Below are 18,786 nucleotides of genomic sequence, written 5' to 3'. Positions count from 1 at the left end.
TGTGTGTGTGTGTGTGTGTGTGTGTGTGTGTGTGTGTGTGTGTGTGTGTGTGTGCAGGGGGGGGTTCTCAAAAGGAGCCCAGGTGGAAATTATGGGCCAAGAGAGCAAGAGAGTGGAAAATATGTGTCTATATAAAATTCTAAAAAATTTACACCAGCAATGCAGCACTGTGCTGATATTAGAATCAAAATCATAATATAATACAGTAAATGGACAGGAATTTAGTTTCACAGTACAGGAGATTTGCTTTTTTACCTACTTTTGAATCTTCTTGTTTTGTTTTACCTTGTTTTTACTTGATGGAACAGTATGTAAATAACTAGTATTGGGACGATATATTGAAATTCAATATATCGCAATACAAAAATGTGACAATCCATATGGAGGGTCAGGAACATGAATGGTGATATCAGCTCCATGTTATCCTGCTGTAGTAATCACTAATCACTAATGTTTCACAAGCTCTCCATCCAAATTATATTACTGTCACTTTGTAATGACATTTTTAAATTGTTGTTTACATTCTAGCGAGCCAATGGCATCGCTAGAAAGATTTGTGTCTCAGAAATAAACAGAATTCTGCGCAGTCACACTTTGTTGTCACTAAACTTTTATTTATTACATCTTATCGTGGTTGTATTGAATCATGAAGCACATATCGACTATCAAATTGTATCCTGAGATAAACAGATTGTCCCATCCATATACAGTATATAAAGGACAGGACAAACAGTCAGTACTGTGGATAGCAGACGCACATATCATTGTACATAGGCCTACATTCAACATCCTGTACAATAGTCTGTTGCTTTGTTCATGAAGCCTTGTGACTCTGCCATGTTTCCACCATTTCACATGTTAGTACGGCTCCACGAGAGTCATACATTACAATTTTCCACGATGAATAATCCTAGAATTTTTGGCATTACACGGCAATACTGAAGCTTTTGGTTTTATTTAGAGTGTCTGCTGTAGTTTTCTAAAGGGAATAAATCTGTCGCAACCTCGCAGCTCTTCCAACGTGCATGAATCAAAGAGAGAGCCGAGGGAATGAGAAACCTGACGGAGGCCGCTGCAGCCAGAACACGCCGCTGCTGCTGCTGCTGCTTTTTACAGCTTTCTCACTCCTTTTCCAAGAGCCGTCCGGTGTTTTTCATTCACTGTAGCTGCTGTGGTCACATGTTGATAAAAGATGCCAAAAATGCTCTTAAGGTTTTTGTTACTATCTAGTGCTGAAATAATTTATTGACAGAAAATGAATCAATTATGATTTTGATAATCGAGAATCGTTTTGGTCATTTATCAAGAAGAAACACCAAACTGTTTGCTGTTGGCAGCTTCACAAAGACTTAAGATTTGCTGCTTTTCTCTGTTTCATATCATTATAAAATGAATACTTTGGGGTTTTTTAGCTGCTGGTCAGACTAAGTTTGGGCTCTGATAACTTCTGATGAGCATTTGTCACTATTTTTGACATTTTATAGACTAAATGATTAATCGAAAGAATAATCGATACATTCATCGATAATGAAAATAATTGTTAGTTGCAGCCTTAGTTATATCATAAAAACAAATAATGATGACAAATAATCATGACCACAGTATGTAGCGAAATAATTAGAATTATGAAATTGGGATTCTCACTTAAGGTGTAATCATGCAGCTGTATATTTTAGGCATTTAGCTGACTTACAGTGTACTACAGTAGAAAGCAGTAGAATGAGATTTACTTCCCAGATCACTAACATCACAAGCAAGCCACAGTACAATAACAAGGGTCAGAGCCATATCGGCCAGACTATAGATGTAACAAATGTATAAACCTGCGTCCTCTGTATGTTTATGTTTGATAGAGAGGTGACAGGTGAAGAAAACAAAACGAGGTGGGAGTTGTTTTGTTTCTCTAACTCTTATTTCTCTTTCTTCTCCTCCAGTGAAACTCTGTTGAACAGCTACAGACCGGACCGAGAGGCCAACAGCTCAGCTACATCTGACTGCATGAAGAGGAGGAGTGACGGGACACCGGTCTTGACCTAGACCCCCCCCCACCGACAACCCCCACCCCCCCCCACTCCCCCCATCCCCAAACATGGTGAGCCTTCTGTGAAAGTCTGCAGTCTGTTTCTGTGTGTGTGTGTGTGTTTTCTCCTCACAGCCATAAGAGTCTGTTCACACACAAGGCAGAGTGCAGCCATATTGAGCTGTCTGTCTGTTTCAGGCTGCATCCAGGTACTGATGAGTATTAGTGTTGTCATGATACCAGAATTCTGACTTCAATACAAAGTTTAAAGGATAAGTTGAGCAATTTTCGACCTATATATCGCTGTTGTCCTGTGAAAACCATGCAACTCCAATTTTGATGATTACATGATCCTCAGAGGGTTTGGAAAATTCTCCGACCTCTTGGGCTTATGGAACCAAAAGAAAATCCACAGGATAAAGTCAAAAATGCATTGTGTTCAAGTTAAAACAAGACTGTTTTTCTTAGTTTGGAGATACAGGGTTTTCACCTGACAGTGACGATATAATGAGTCTCTTCCATCCCTGTAGCTCTTGGACCCACAGACAGTATTGTCTCCAGTCAAGCTCCGCTGCCTCTTGCCGCAACAAGGAGTCTAAAATATCTAGTCGTATTTCTCTCCGCGGCCCGGAAAGCAGCGGCACCGCACCTTTTCCACTGAGCAGATCGTCTTCTACCTGAACTCTACTGTTTACAGTCTGTCCTGACCGTCCAGAACTAGATCACTCCGCCAGGAACCGCCTTTCACCCCACAGCGGTCTGTGCTGCGGCAGAGAAAAATAGTTCTGTGATTTCCTGATCAGTGAAAGTTGCGTAACGGAGGAACTGAGTCTGTTTCCTCTCAACTCTGTGGAGACACAAACGGCTTTTCTGGAGATATTCTGACAAACAGTTTGGACTCATTGTTGCAGCAAGAGGCAGCGGAGCTTCAACTGACAGCTGACTGGAGACAATACTGTCTGTGGGTCCAAGAGCTACAGGGATGGAAGAAACTAATTATATATTTAATATCTAAAAATTCAATTCCACTACGATACCATGGCCAACAAGAAAAACCATCAAACAAGGTCACAAAACAACAGTCACTACGAAGGTACATTTTGTTCCCACACCTGACTCTTTGTCGGCTCTGTAAGCCAAATAGTTCCATATTTGGCTCCTGGAACCGGTTTGTCAACCAGTTCAGTTGGACTGGGATCCAGTTCAAGACGGTGTGGCCTGTTTGACTGTTGAATGTTCTCAGCTGTTTGACTCAGTCAGGCTGTGAAGAGCCAGACTGACGCTCTGTCTGTCTTTTAAAGGAAAATTCCCCCTCGGATCCTCTCACACTGTTATAAATCATCAGTCTGTGATGTTCAACACATTCCAGGAGTTATTTAGTGATGAAGAGTTGTCATTTAGCTTTTTGTTGCACCCGCTTTCCCTTAAACTGCCTCGTCCACTTCTACTTCAGTTAGTGATTTCCTGTATTTCCCACAATGCCTTTCACAACCCCAGGAGAAATAGTTTTTCCAGTCAAGAGTGAGAGTCGCACCCTTTACTCAAACCCCAGCATGTGTCTCTGCTGCATTGCATTCTGGTCTCTCTCCTGCTCCTGTGGGTGGAGAAATTGGTCTCTCTCCTCTTCTACGATGGATCTCTCCCTGTATGATTGTTGAACGTCTCTCGGTGCAAAATGGCGGCTCTAGAAAGAAGCCCTCGCTCTTTGATTCTGAGGGACTGACACCAAAACCTGACGTTTACCGCTGAGGTTTTACATCCTGAAACATTTTCTCATATCAAACTCCACTGTAGCTGCTGGAAACATCTGGAGGTGCCGAATTAAAATACGCCAAACAACAAAATCGACCCAGAAATGTCTTTTGCAGCGGTATCAAAGTAGTATTGAAATGTCAGTTATCGTGACAACACTAATGATTTTTTACCTTGATGTGAACCATTTGGATCAGTTTGTTTATACAATAGAAAAAGTATTGGCTGCTAGTGAAGATGTTTTAAGGCTCTCTGTCACCTAAATATGTGATGTAATTCAGATCAATGTTCTATAGAAAAATGTGGAGGTAGAATCATCTTTGTATAGACTGTATATGTGTTAATTACCTATCGTATCAAATGTCATCCGCTTGTATCATTCTGTAATGTAATTTATAGATAGATGTATTTCTTTTTTACCGAAGGAAACTTGTAGAAGGAATTGTTTCTGTTCAAACTAGGGCTGCAACTAACGATTATTTTCATTGTCGATTAATCTGTCGATTATTTTCTCGATTAATCGATTAGTTGTTTGGTCTATAAAATGTCAGAAAATGGTGAAAAATGTGGATCAGTGTTTCCCAAAGCCCAAGATGACGTCCTCAAATGTCTTGTTTTGTCCACAACCCAAAGATATTCAGTTTACTGTCATAGAGGAGTAAAGAAACCAGAAAATATTCACATTTAAGAAGCTGGAATCAGAGAATTTTGACTTATTTTTCTTAAAAAATTACTAAATTAATTAATCGATTATCAAAATAGTTGGCGATTAATTTAATAGTTGACAACTAATCGATTAATCGTTGCAGCTCTAGTTCAAACCTACATTTTCATGACTGTGTAAGTGTCAGTTGAATCAAATGACTCTCAACCGGCAACTTCTGCAATGCAAACCTCTGTTCTAACTGCAGTGCAGGCCTGTTCTCCCAGTTGTCTTGTTCTCTGTGTTTCCTGGTATCAATAATCTTTGCAGGTAACAAGCAGAAGTAACGCCGCCTGGTTTTGGGCCGGCGCCAGTATCCAAAATCGGTATCGGTGCTCCGCGAGCCTTAATCTTTCATTTAGATCTTGTTAATGTTGTGTGTACGTGAGTGTTATGGTTGTTGACGCCGCCCACACTCGCCGCTGCAGAGCCGCGGAGCCTCCGGCGGTTCAGAGAGAGATTAGCCGGGTCGTGATGAATGACCCTTGCAACTCCAGCACAAGCTCCCGAGACTCATGGCCATGAATTATTAAAGCGGCGTCATAAATAACTCACCGTAATGAGAGGTGCTTACACGCTGCAGGCAGAGAGAGAGAGAGTGGGACAGAGAGAGAGAGAGAGAGAGAGAGAGGGAGGGAGGGAAGAAACGAGAGGAGATGAAGAGAAAGGGGAGATGGAGAGAGATAGCTGTTTGACCTTGGAGCCTCACATGATGCTCGGCTGGCTCTGAAAAAAACCGTGCAGCGAGCTAATTTTTGCACATCAGCTTTTTTCCCCCCTCCCCTCAGAGAGAAACGGGCTCTATATCCCTAAGTACATGTCATAAATGTTAATGTTAAGTAAGGGCGGCTGTATCTAGGCCACGCGGAGGTTGGCGGCAGCAGCAGCAGCTCAGGTCGCTTCAGGTGTCGCTGTCGTCACGCGGGGCCGGGGCGGCGAGGAGCGTTTCACTCCCGACGCCGACGCCGCAAAACCAGCTTCCTCGTTTTTGCAGCGGCCCCGTCTGAGAAGAGCGCCGAGCAAAAACAACGGCGGGCATCGAGGCTGAATTAACTAACGGCACACTGGAGTTCAAAGGAAATCTATCTTGCTAAGGATTCAGTCTGCCTCCCGAAAGCAAGTTCACAGTCAACAATTTAAGTCGCTCCGCAATTACCCAGAGCTCGCACCGCTTTGATGATGGCGTCTGTGATGAATGACGATAATGATGATAATCCCCGTCTTTAACTGTTTCCGCGCCCCCCCCCCCCCCCCCAAAAGCCAGACGTTCTTCTGATTGTTCGGCATCGATGAGCGCTAACAACCACTGTCTGCCGGTTCAGTCGGCAAAAACTGAAAATAGCAATTGAATATATGAAGAAATTTCCTGCCAAAATGAGGTATCCACCATTTGGAAGAAAGTGGCACCCACACCTACTAAATGATGTCTGGCACGAAAATAAGCACATTATGGGTTACTATTAAAGTTATGAGTCATTTTAAGACCTTTGCTCACATAGCGGCTCCCTTTTCGAACATGGAATCATCTGTTTTTGATTTAATGACTAATGAATTTCAGGTAATTAAGATATAGCTTTTTGGAATGAAGCCTCCATATGAAAAGCATCAGGCCCTCTTTGCGTATTGTGCTCACACTCTTGACTAGGGATGGGAGGATATAAGATTTTATCTTTTATCGCGATAAAAACACTCAAAATAATTTTATCTTGGTGAATTTCCATTATCGGGATACTCGTGAATATCCTCACCAGTGACTTGGAAACGCTGTCTAGCTCACTAACGTACAGTCCTGTTGATTTCTTGATTTATTTTGAACCATGCTGGATGCTTGGATATCAGATTGATAGGTAGATTATTTTTATTAATGGATTTTTTTCTCTCATTGTGATTACCTGAGTTGGCGAGGGTCTGAATCTGTCCTTGTTTGTTTTTCACTAAAAAGGATGTTCACAAAAAAAAGATATGTGTCCTATGATGCAATAAAAATATTTGTTTCTTAACAAAATGTAAGGTAAAGTGATTCCAGTATGTTTTAGTGCCATTTTAAGAGTTTTAAGCATATTTTGATGATTAGCGGGATAATATCGTGAATCGCAATTATTTTGGCCAGGATAATCGTGACATGAAATTTTCATATCGTCCCATGCCTACTCTTGACTGTGTTTCGTATCGGCGTTCCCAATGAAGACGTTTCTGATGAGTGATGATAATGAAGGGGCAGCAGGGCGGCTCGGTGGCCGGAGAGACCGGCCCACAGGTCTCAGGTCCTAAAGGTCGCAGGTTTGATCCCCGCTGCAGCCAGTCTGGGTCCATCAGCAGCAGGTGTCCTGGTGAAATGTCCTTGAGCGAAACACCGAGCCTCCACCTGCTCGCTCACTGTAATTCATGCTGGATATGAGCATCAACTGAAATGAAAATGTGCCTAAAATGGAAATGTAATTAATGGTAATGTCTCTCCCTCCCTCCCTCCCTCCCTCCCTCCCCCCCTCCCTCCCTCCCTCCCTCCCTCCCTCCCTCGGCTAAACCCAGAGGTCGTTCCGATCGTTTGCGAACGACGACCGTCATGTCATGGCGAAGCACGCTGGCGTCTATCCGGCGCCGGAGGAGCTGGAGGCGGTCCAGACGCTGGTGTCCACCGTGGAGGGCGCCCTGAAGAAGGTCTCTGATTGGATGGACAGCATCGACAAACCCTCAGGGAAGACCGCCGCCGCCGATGACGACGCTGCCGACAGCACAGTGGGAGACGCCAAAGACACAAAGTACGTCCCCACTGGCTTCCATTCATGAGGAGTTTGTGCTTTTATTTCAGGTTCTTTTAAGGGTTTTTCCATCACTGCAGCACTGTTATGCACCTGCACTGGGCCAGCTATGGTTACATAACAGTATCAGTACTGTTCTGTCCTGATACTGTCCCTGCTATGGTCATAGTACAGTAATTTATCACACTTCAGTTTCCCATTGGAATACTAAGCAGGCACACTGCCCATCAAAAGCTTGGGGACACCTGGCTTTTGAAAATGTTTAATAATAAATCAGCATGTTTTCTTTGTCGGTTTGCAATAACTAACCAGGTTTAGTTTGAGAAAATAAAAATCATACATGCAAATATTTGTGACGATAACATTAAAACAGTTAAACAAAAAAAACCTCCTTATCAGCTGAACTGCTGCTCACACTCTCTTCATGGCAACAGTCAGAGATGCTGAAGCTGAGTATTGAAGAAATACATCCAAAGTATTAGGGAATTGCTATTTTATGTTAACAAAAGCATTGCAGGCATTTTCCCCCTTACTTTGAAAACTTGAAAAATTCAAAAATAACAGAGAAAATCAATTACCTTGAAAGGCAAGATGTCCCCAAACTTTTCACTGGCAGTGTGTGTGTGTGTGTGTGTGTGTGTGTGTGTGTGTGTGTGTGTGTGTGTGTGTGTGTGTGTGTTTGAGAGAGAGCAGCAGACACTGTACTGTGTTGAAGGTTCTGTACGGTACAGAAAAAAATACTACAGGTAGTTCTGACCTGACTGACCTACTGCCTGACCTGAAACAAAAAGGAATACAAAAATACAAAAACAAAAAGGAGATAAAAAATATCACCCTTGCCTTATTTCAGTTTTCCTACCTTCAACCATTACCAACACAGTGCCAGATCATTTCCCAACTGTGTTCTCTAATTCTTTATTGTGAGGATACGTGTGATTATTGAATGATTGGATGATTAAACAAGCTCACTAGACACAGTCATAACTTCCCAGCATTTGGCCGGTAGCGGGAATTTCCCACCCTGAAACATCCGCATAGAGGCTTTGCAGCTGCATCACAAATCTCCCAGCAGCCATTGCTGGCACCGTCACAGAGCTCCAGAGGAGAATTTGCTCTGCGCAAATAACGGCTAAATATTTAACAACCAGGCCAGAAACAGAGAGCAGCTGATGCAGATTGTTTTGGTGTGGCTGTAGATCCATTCAGTAACGTTCTCAGTAAAAGTGAATAGTGTGATAAGGTGGATTTGTTTCCAAATGTAGGTTACTGTGACACAGTAAACTGTCTTGTCTTTAGCCCTAGTCTCTACTCCAAAACATGAAGAGTTGTAGCTTGAGAAGAGTCAGCTCCTATCACATACATTAGCTTGTGCACAATTCAGATGTGAAGACTGTGATGGCTGGCTGTCCAGATACTAGTTAGCAAACTAGCAAAGCTGACATTATCTAAAGTGGTGAGATGATGAATTCCCAGCCCACAATAGAAATGAATTGTCTGTTCAGTTCTGTTGAGACGGCCAAGTCGCACGGTTAGAAACCCAATCAGCTGTTCAGAGCCACGATTTCATGAGAACTGAGGACCTCCAAAATGGCCGCCAGAGGGTGAGTTATGTCACCTGAAAGCTCTCTAGTGCAGTTGTTCTCAACCTGGGGGTCGGGACCCCCAAGGGGTTGTGAGATACTTTTGGAGGTTTGTGAGATGATGTTGTTTTTCCTCTAATTTTTTTTATTTTTTCTTGTGAAATACTGAATACTTTTCAGCCTCTATGCCTCTCTGATATAACAAAACAACCTGAAAAGGGAAAATCATTCTCTGGTGGGATTGTCTTTGACGGGGGTCATGAGTGGACATGACCTCCGTCGTTTTAAGGGGTCACAAGCCGAAAAGGTTGAGAACCGCTGCTCAGGTGCTGTGAGCGAGTCTGACGGCGGCTCTGGTCTGGTCTCTCTGCCCTCAGGCCGGACGCGGCGTCGGTGCTGTGCGGCGTGCTGCGTGTCGGCCTGCTGGCCAAGGGCCTGCTGATCAAAGGGGACATGGACCTGGAGCTGGTGCTGATGTGCAGGGAGAAACCCACCAAGCTGCTGCTCTACACCATCAGCGCCAACCTGCCGCTGCAGATCCAGGTACGCTCCACAGTACAGCGCCGCGGCACCGAGCGGTGTTCAGCACTGTGTGTTCAAAATGGACAATGAAAGCCGAGCTGAGGAAGCAACCTTGGGGTGGGGAAGCATTAAAAAGGCGTCCTTTGTGATCCGGCCTTCAATAGAAACGCTCGTCCTCAGAGAGAGCAGCCAGAACTGCTTTAACTACAATAAAAGTACAGGAGTTTGTGTGGTGACATTGCAGCAGAGATAAACTGACAGCCAAGAGTTTATCAGTACAGACCAATACACATGACATGGTTCCTCACATACACTACCAGCCAAAAGTTTGGACACAAGCATTTTTCTTTATTTTCACTATTTTCCACATTTTAGAATAACAGTAAAGATATCAAAACTATGAAATAACACAAATGGAATTATGCAGCAACCAAAAAAAAGTGTTAAACAAATCAAAACTATCTTATATTTTAGATTCTTTAAAGTAGCTGCCCTTTGCCTTGATGGAAAGGCAAAGGCTTTGGAAAGAAATTCATACATAGGATCAACTTCACTCTTTGTATTTGTCTAAGAAACACATTTCAAGCATTTAAGCAGAAGCCTTTAGATCAAAATGGCTTTAAGAGAATGAGAAGCGTAGTACATTCAGTCAGGTGGGTCCAGACTTTTAACTGGTAGTGTACAGTGCAAAGGGACATAACATGGACAGCAGCTGTTTTTCTACATAAGCAATACACTCAGAATTAACTGTGAAAGTCAAAGTTAAGGCAGCAATCTTGAAAAAAAGCATGAAATAAACATCCTTTGTGAGCCATGGTATGTTGGCGTATTTTCATAAAATCCTATTAAGATAAAATAGTCTGGAAAACCAAACGGTTGAGTCATTTAGTTGACCCTCTTATCCAGAGCCATGTAGAATTGAGTGCGGCAGTAGAATAAGCAATAATAAGGAGTGTGTTGGTGGATGCCGCAGCACCCCGACAATATATGCAACAAAATATTTGTGTGTCCTCAAATTATCATGTTTTATGGAGAAGTGTCAGGCAAATAAATAGGAGCCAGGGAGAGAAGAGGGTTTGTTTTTTTATTCTTAAATCAGGCATGAGAATTATTTTCAGCAAGTAGAAGAAGACGATATGGGGAGAGGGGATATGATTTGGAGAGGAAATGGACTGCACTCCTGAGACTACACTTGATTTATCTTTGCCATTCTGTCTCCCGCAGTATAATCTTCAGACCTCAAACTTTTGACTCAGAGCTTTCCACTGGGATCCTCTCTTTTTTTTTTTTTCTTTTCCCTCATTATTTTCAATGCAAAGGAAGCGTTGTTGGGGCGTTCCCAGCAGCACCGAGAGCTTAGCGAGTTTTTCAGCACCCAGAATTCGGCAGCATTTAAAAAATATTCCAACTTTTAGCTAAAGAAGAGCGGAACGCTTCAAATGGGTTTCTATCGGTCGCATAGCAACGACAAGAACCCCAACTAGCTCTTCCCCTCCCCCAAGCATGTGTTAAGTGCTGCCAACTAAAAAACGAGGAGCCCGGTGTACACAGAGCCTAAATATGCCCCCGTCAGCGAGTTAATTACCTGCCATAGCTGCTGTGTGCGCTTCATCATCAAGGGAGGAAACCATTTGAAGCTTTCATTTCCTGGGCCAAACGGGGAGGAGTTGACAGGGAGAGGGGTGATGGATGAGGTTGTCTCTCAGACACACCGGATAGTGAGAACGCACTTGAAAAAAATCTAATAAAACACGCTGTTGAACGTCACACAAATCAAGAGGAAAAACAAGATAGTTGAGTATTCTGGGGTAGCAGAGGTGAAAAATCTAGATGAAATGTGGATGAAATTAATGTGAATAGAAGCATTTGTGGTATATGAGAAGGAGTTCTGTTTGATATCGCCGAAAAAAAATTTGCAGGTTTTTCTCAAATGATTTTCTACATAATTTCTTTCTCATCTCCTAAATGTCAATTTAGGTCAAAAATCTGGACACACCTGACTGAATATTCTGTGTTTTTCATTCTCTTAAAGCCATTCTGATCTAAAGGCTTCTGCTTACATGCTTGAAATTAGTTTCTTAGACAAATATAAATAGTGAAGTTGATCCTATGTATGAATTTCTTTCCAAAGCCTTTGCCTTTCCATCAAGGCAAAGGGCGGCTACTTTAAAGAATCTAAAATCTAAAATAGTTTTGATTTGTTTGACACTTTTTTGGTCGCTGCATAATTCCATTTGTGTTATTTCATAGTTTTGACATCTTTACTGTTATTCTGAAATGTGGAAAATAGCAAACATAAAGAAAAATGTTGTGTGTCCAAACTTTTGACTGGTAGTGTGTGTGTGTGTGTGTGTGCATGGGGTGCTGATGCATAGGATTTGCTCAATATGAATAAAATAAGATTTTCTCCTGCACTCAAGTTGATTCATAGGCCAGGGGATTCTGCACAGTACAGAAAACCTCTTGTTTAGGAAGCTGCCCTAAACACATTCCCCTACCTATATAAAACCTGCAGCGCTCCTCCTGCAGATTTAGAAACCGCAGGAGTCAATATTGCGACTGTGATATTCGATTTTTCAATTAATCGTGCAGCCCCCTACCTTGCAGACAATGACGGAGGACAAGTACGAGGTGCGGTCGTGCGTGGCCGAGGCAGCCATCCGGGTCTTCAACACCAAAGACCCCGAGCTCACGCTGAAGATCACCCTCTCCTCCCTAGCCATGAGGGAGGAACCCAGCACCACAGAAGAAGGTATTCACTCCTCCTCCTCTCCCCCCACCCCATCACCTCCTGCGTCTCCTATTTGGGAGGATGCGGTCCCTGTTTTTATTTGACCTTTACATGACAGAGAGAGAGAGAGAGAGAGAGGGAGAGGGGGGGGGGGGGAAAGGGTGAGGAGATGTGGAACAGGAGAGGAAGGGGGGAAGAAAACAAGGAGGGGAGGGGTAGATAGAGGAATGTGTGAAGGTACAAAAGAGATGTGAAACCCAAGCTGGGAAAGGGAGACAATCTAGGGAAGATGGAGAGGGTGATACTGGGAGAGGGTTGAAAGGCGAGAGGGGAGGCGGTGGCTGTGGAGGAGAACAGGAGGGGAAAAAGGAGAAAGGAGAGGATATGGATCTGGGTCAAGTGTGGTGGAAACAGCAGATGGCCGGTGGAAGATGATTTCCGCTGGGGATGCGTCGGGGTCGGGACGGGGCGTAAAAGGAGCCGCCTGTCTCAGGTGTCCTCCGCTATCGTCCGCCATCTCCGTTTGACCGGAGAGGAAAAGCCGTCCATTTGAGGCGAGCGAAATCCTTTTCAGATCAGGGAAGTTGTTCCTTTTCTGGCCAGGCATTTAAAAAAGAAGAAAGTAGTCGTTTTAGGTTCAGAGAAATGTTCAATTGGGATGCGATATTTTCACCTTTCAGACGGGAAGGTGGTTGTTGTTCCTTTTCACCCAGCGTTTAAGGGAAGTAATCCCTCAAGACCAACAAGGTAATTCATCCCCTTTGACCAGAAGCTGAGGAAAAATCATCTCAGTTGACCGAATTGACTGGAAGCTTAACTCTCTATTCAGTCTATACTGTAAGTCAAGAACGGACGTTTGGCATCGGTGCTTCCGCTGTGAGTTTCTTTTTTTTTTTTGTTCTTTTTTTTTTTCCCAAAGGGGATGAAATTAAAAATGAATGAAAGGCGAGTCAGACGTGAAGAGCAGCCATTATGGAACACCTCGTCCCATTGTGGCGCCGGTCCCACTGGGATTGATTGAGTCGAGCCATCACAAAAGGTAGAAAAATGGATTCTGCCAAACAGTATAGAGAGCTCCGGAGCGGCTGTTCAGTGCAGCTTTGAGGCCACGTCACAACAGGGAGAAAACAATTTCTCCTCAGCCTTCAGATTCGCCACCTTGCCAGCACAAACCAGGACAGCAGCTTTTTGTGTCAGTCGATTTTGTTACACACTGTGAAGCTTCAATAAACAAGACGATTCCTCCTGCCTCTGCTGTACACAAACAAAACTGTCCTCTCTCTCCTGATATTGTTCTCTACACTGGAACAACTAAAAGGTCTTCAAAGAACCATAATGGGTTATTCAGATTGCAGTCTTAGGGGAACCCAGAAGGGTTCCTTGAAGAATCCATTCATCAAGGGTCCATGAACCCTGGCACTGCTTCCACAAACCTCTAACATGTGAGGTTCTTCAAGGAACCCTTTATTCCGGGCTCAGATTACAGGAGTTTTAAAATCCTAACCGATTTTGAAATCGGGTTGCATCATGCACATAAGGAGAAGCTTAACCGATTTTCTTCTCTCAAATCGCAAACAAGCTCACACTACAAGTTTAGAATATGACGGTGCATCACACACTACAAGATATTATTAAGATTATCTTAACTTGCATGACCGTGGAGAGTAGGAGGCAGATGTTTACAGACATGGAGGTGGAGCAGCTGCTTTGGTGGGTTCAGTAGTTTGCCAAAGAAAAGTGAAAGGCCAGACGAGTTTGGATGAGGAAGTGTTTGGAGAGACAGACATAAAGTGGGCTAACCGTCAGTTTTAATATGCGTTTGTGCACTTGGCTAGCTATCGCTAGCCAAGTGCTAAAAGGTTTACCGTTGCTAGGCAATACCGTCAGCCGTTAGGCATAATGAAGTGACGTTGCCGTGCAGATACTCGCAAATATCAGACAGGTTAGAAATTATCGGGGCGGCTCCAATGCGTCTTCGAACGGTTCAGGAGGGTTCAGATTAGATCTGTACACAGCTCACAGCACCAGATATTCTGAGCCGAACTTCGGTTCCAACCAAGACTCAGATCCAGATTTCACCTCCGATTGTCGGGAGGGGCAAATCGGGGATAAATCGGCGAAAAACTCCTGTAATCTGAGCCCGGCATTATAGGGATATTCATTCTGGTGAGGAACCCTGAGGTAGCCTGATATTCAGACTGAACGTCCATCTGGTTCCACTCCATTATTCAGCCTGAGATTTCCTCTTCGTTAGCCGTTTTCTGTGGGGGGGGGGGGGGGCTAGTGACTGATGTATCCGGCCGCTCTGACGTTACTTCAGTCACATGATGCTGCAGCCAGTCAGCCTCTACATCCATGGTTAGCCAGACATTTACCAACTGAACCAAGAATGTCCGTCCATTTTGACAAAAATTTTGTTTTTGCAAAGACAATATGTTGGTTAAGGAGGTGATTTCAACAAACCTATTCTGCCGAAACGCCAATGAAAAACCATTGCACCAACGGTTCAAACTTTAGTCCCGCCCACAGATGCTAATTGCCGTTTTGTTTCTCAGAGTGAGAACAAGCCGTTGACGAGGGAAACACCAGACTCTCTGAATCACTCAACAAAATCTGAAAAGTGTGCGGGACGCGATTCAGCAGTCTGGAACCAGGCCTAACCCTAAGGTGCTAACTGAGTCCCTTTGGATCTTAGACAAACCCCTAGCGGTTAGAGTGTGCCTCCTGTAGCTAGCCTCTGCTCACTGACTGTTGGTTTTGTTGCCATAGCTCCCCAGGTCAGCCTGCTGTGTGGATTGACACTTCTCTGAGGCCCCGCCTGGCCCCGCTGCCGACGAGGTGCCCCCCCCTACCCAGCAGCAGGAAACCCCGGGTACAAGGGGCTTCCCCGACAACCAAATCAAACCAACCCACTCACTCTCTGCCTCAGACATGCTCCTCTCCCCCCCGCCCCCCTCCCTCTGTTGACTGGACTTCTCTCTGGGTCACTGTACGCCATGAAATTCTGGTCCATGTCTACTACAGAGCACACAGACAAAAAGGACAAAATGACTACATTACCCAGCAGCCCTTTCGAGATCAATACCTCTTTGTTATAATTACTGGGGCTGACCCCTCTTTGTTGATCAGCTGCTATTGGCTCAGACTGACATCCCATAATTTCATGTTGTAAAAAACAGTGGTGTTAATTTAATTTGATGTCCTGGTCACTAATCAAAATTCCCCTAAGCTGATGATGTCAAGGAGAATTTAGCGGGGGTTGTCCTTATCTGTATGTGGTCTTGACCTGTGAGTGATGGTTCCTTCATGTTCCTGCCTCTGGGAAGGATGTTCCTCAATTCATCTGCACACAGAGGAGCAAAGACTTGTGGGAAACGACGATCCTTTTACTCAAAACCTGAGAAAAGTGTAGAAATCTTCACAGTTGCAGCATACATGTGATTACTCATTTTATGTATTTTTAGACCCACTCTTATTTTACACATTTGTATATTTTGAAGAATAATGTTCAGTTATGGAATGATATTGCCTATTCAATCAGTCATAATCCCCTGCCAATATTAGTATTCAATAGGGATGGGACCATATATCGGAATTCAGTATATCACAATACAAAATGTGACAATACGTATCAGTTATTCTGCTGTAGTAATCACTTGACCATCACAGTTTCACAAGCTCTCCATCCAAATTATATTATTGTCACTTTGTAACAACATTTTTAAATTGTTGTTTACATTCTAGCGGCCAATGGCATGGCTAGAAAGATTTGTGTCTCAGAAATAAGCATAATTCTATACTGAATGTCATTGAACCTTTATTTATTACATTGTATCGTGGTTGAATCGAATCATAACCCCCATATCACATAGCAAATCGTATTGCGAGATAAGCGTATCATCCCATCCCTAGTATTCATCATATCAAATATTGCCCAAAACCCTCAAATCAAGAATTTAAGAATCTGAATAATTGAAGGTATGAAAGCACAAGAGAAACACAACATCTGCCGTTTAGTGGACGCTCTTTTATCCAGAACACCTCACATTACCATGAGCACATACTGTACATCTTCATCTTATCCGGCCCGGGGGGAATCGATCCACGAACCCCGGCAGCATTAGTGGCATGCAACACGACCCCAGGAACCACTTATATACTTTTTAAAGTGACTATAGTTTCCAGCCACTAAGTATTTCTGGAGAGAGAATAGTTTTTTAATGGCCTATCTCCGGGTCTCACTTAGATCCCCAATATCATTTGTTTAAAGGTCTCAAGTTGCACCTGGAAAGCAAAACTGGGAATTTGGCCAAATATTACTGCTGTATTAAAAAAGTTTACACCTCCAACTTTCTTTGACAAAGCACGCCATTAGCCCAGGATTCCCGTCCAAGTGCTACATTACCCAGAACTCCCTGGGGCAGAACATGAAGGTCCTCAGTCTTTGGTCCTAGAGGAGGAGTGACACGGGACGATCCCTGTGTCTCTCATCAGCTCCTTCGTTTGTCTTCCACCTCTTCCATCCTGTTCAGCTTTCACAACGGTCTCTACAGCGACAGACTGCCAAACCACACAGAGATCGGCTCCTCGGCTCACAATGCTGACTGCTGTATCGCATGCGGTCCAATAAATTGCAATTTGAATACAGCAGATATTGGAATTTGAGGCCAGACTGTTCCGTTACCTCTTCTGTAAGACTAGGTGTTTTTCAGATACGATGTGTCAGCATTACTGTCAGCTTGGTAGAAAATATCTATGATTTAATGTTTGCTGGCTATTACTCATCGGGCGATACTGTATCTTTGAACCGTAATGGCATTGAAGAAAGTCCCATGCGACGGTGTAATTATCAGGATCTAATATCTGCAACTTGGCAAGCCGAAGAATAAAAATAACTTTCTGAGCTGCTGAGAAGATTTAGATTTCGCAGGCTAGATCACTGATAACCTGTGAGCCTTTTCTACTGAGCTGAACGGTGTGGTCTGCAGTCTGTTCCCCCTCTTGTTCGTCTGCTTGACTGTCCCACAGTGGGCACCCCCCCCCTCCCCCCCCCCCTCCCCCCTTAGCTGCTCCCGAGAACAAACAGCCTTCACTTTCTTTCCAGGGTGGCGTTCTCACTCTCAGATGTTTATGTTGTTGTTGTCATCCGCTGTCACTCTTCTTCTGCTGTCGTTCTCCCATGGCTCAGCCTCAAGTCATGGCAGGAAGTGCTCCCCACAGGAACCCGGTGTGGAGAGACTGTTTCAGTCAAACATAAACATCTGACCGACCCCGCAAGAGCGAAAATGCCAGCATGGCGCCCGACAAACTGCAGAGCAATCGAGCTTTAAAGCGGGCCAACTTTCTTCTTGAAGTTGAATTACTAATGCGCTGCTCTCTGCCTCTCACCGATCTCAGGCGTTCCTGAGCCAGTATTTCTGAATCTATCAAAATATCATAATATTCTAAAGTGTTATCCTAATTTCCAATCTGGCTTGTGCTCCTGAGCTGGTGCCATGCTTTCATTTTCGTCCTGCGCCGTAATTGATAACACACTAATCTGGCGTGTTCCATCGCCTTCAGCCACTGATCTGCATCTAGAGTGAGACTCCGGCCGGGCGGCAAGACGCATGCGCTCACGTCTACTCCGGTTCCTCTTGTCAATGTCATGAAAGATCCTGCCTTGTGCATGAGAAACCCCTCCCAGAAAAATCACGGAATCTCTCAAATTTCCCCTCCTAGCTCATTCGGTCAGATCAGTGGGTTTGCCTAATAATTAGCCGTCAACCCTGCTGCCTGTGTGTCTGTGTGTGAGTGTGGAGCTTCGGCGCGCTCACGCTCAGTCTGTCGTGTCTCCTCCTCTTCCTCTCTCCAGAGGAGGGCGCTCAGAAGGAGGAGAAGGAGCAGGAGGAGGACAAGAAGGAAGAGGAGGAGGAGGAGGAGGAGGAGGAGGAGGAGGAGGAGGATGTTCTGGACCGGCAGAGCTGCCAGGCTGCGCTGGCATCGCTCCGACGCGCCAAATGGTTCCAGGTGAGCACAGCTGGGCCGAGGACACAGTTCAGTCTGTGGTTACATCACATTTACATTTCTGGCAGCCAGTCATATCCTGAGTGCATTACAGCCAGTGCAACAGTAGAATAACCTTAAATTGTTATTGAATTGTATTGATTGCCAACGTTACAAGCATCCAGCAGTGAGGAGTGCAAGGGTCAAAACTAGAGCTGCAACAATTAATCGATTAATCGATTAGTTGTCAACTATTAGATTAATTGCCAACTATTTTGATAATCGATTAATCGGTTTGAGTAATTTTTTAAGAAAAATAAGTCAAAATTCTCTGATTCCAGCTTCTTAAATGTGAATATTTTCTGGTTTCTTTACTCCTCTATGACAGTAAACTGAATATCTTTGGGTTGTGGACAAAACAAGACATTTGAGGACGTCATCTTGGGCTTTGGGAAACACTGATCCACATTTTTCACCATTTTCTGACATTTTATAGACCAAACAACTAATCGATTAATCGAGAAAATAATCGTTAGTTGCAGCCCTAGTCAAAACCACATCCCCTTTATTCCAATTCATGAACGGACCGACCCGGCTCTCTACCGCTGTCTCACTGTCTGGGCTTTCATTAATCCAATCCTTCAGCAGTTTTCAGCCCAAGACTCAAATCCAAAAAGATTAATGCTCATGTTCCTTCCAAATACACTCATCGGCCACTTTATTAGGTACACCTG

The 18,786-nt window shown here is 44.0% G+C and overlaps 1 protein-coding gene across 1 annotated transcript in view; it reads left to right on the top strand.

Annotated features, from left to right (window-relative positions):
- LOC139664371 (spermatid perinuclear RNA-binding protein-like) overlaps window positions 1–18,786 on the top strand; it is an 80,292-nt gene that overhangs the window by 24,541 nt on the left and 36,965 nt on the right. The window contains exons 2-6 of the mRNA XM_071543174.1: window positions 1,935–2,092; window positions 7,005–7,234; window positions 9,192–9,357; window positions 11,944–12,067; window positions 17,937–18,076. Coding sequence (XP_071399275.1) covers window positions 2,090–2,092; window positions 7,005–7,234; window positions 9,192–9,357; window positions 11,944–12,067; window positions 17,937–18,076 — 663 coding nt within the window. The 5' untranslated portion in view covers window positions 1,935–2,089. The remainder of the gene's footprint in view (window positions 1–1,934; window positions 2,093–7,004; window positions 7,235–9,191; window positions 9,358–11,943; window positions 12,068–17,936; window positions 18,077–18,786) is intronic.

The sequence above is a fragment of the Centroberyx affinis genome, unplaced genomic scaffold, assembly GCF_046629955.1.
Source record: "Centroberyx affinis isolate AG114_WGS23_722 - 3 ecotype Tasmania unplaced genomic scaffold, CSIRO-AGI_Caff_v1 ptg004253l_1, whole genome shotgun sequence".
Lineage (NCBI taxonomy): Eukaryota > Metazoa > Chordata > Actinopteri > Beryciformes > Berycidae > Centroberyx > Centroberyx affinis.
This window is presented reverse-complemented; position numbering and strand designations above follow the sequence as displayed.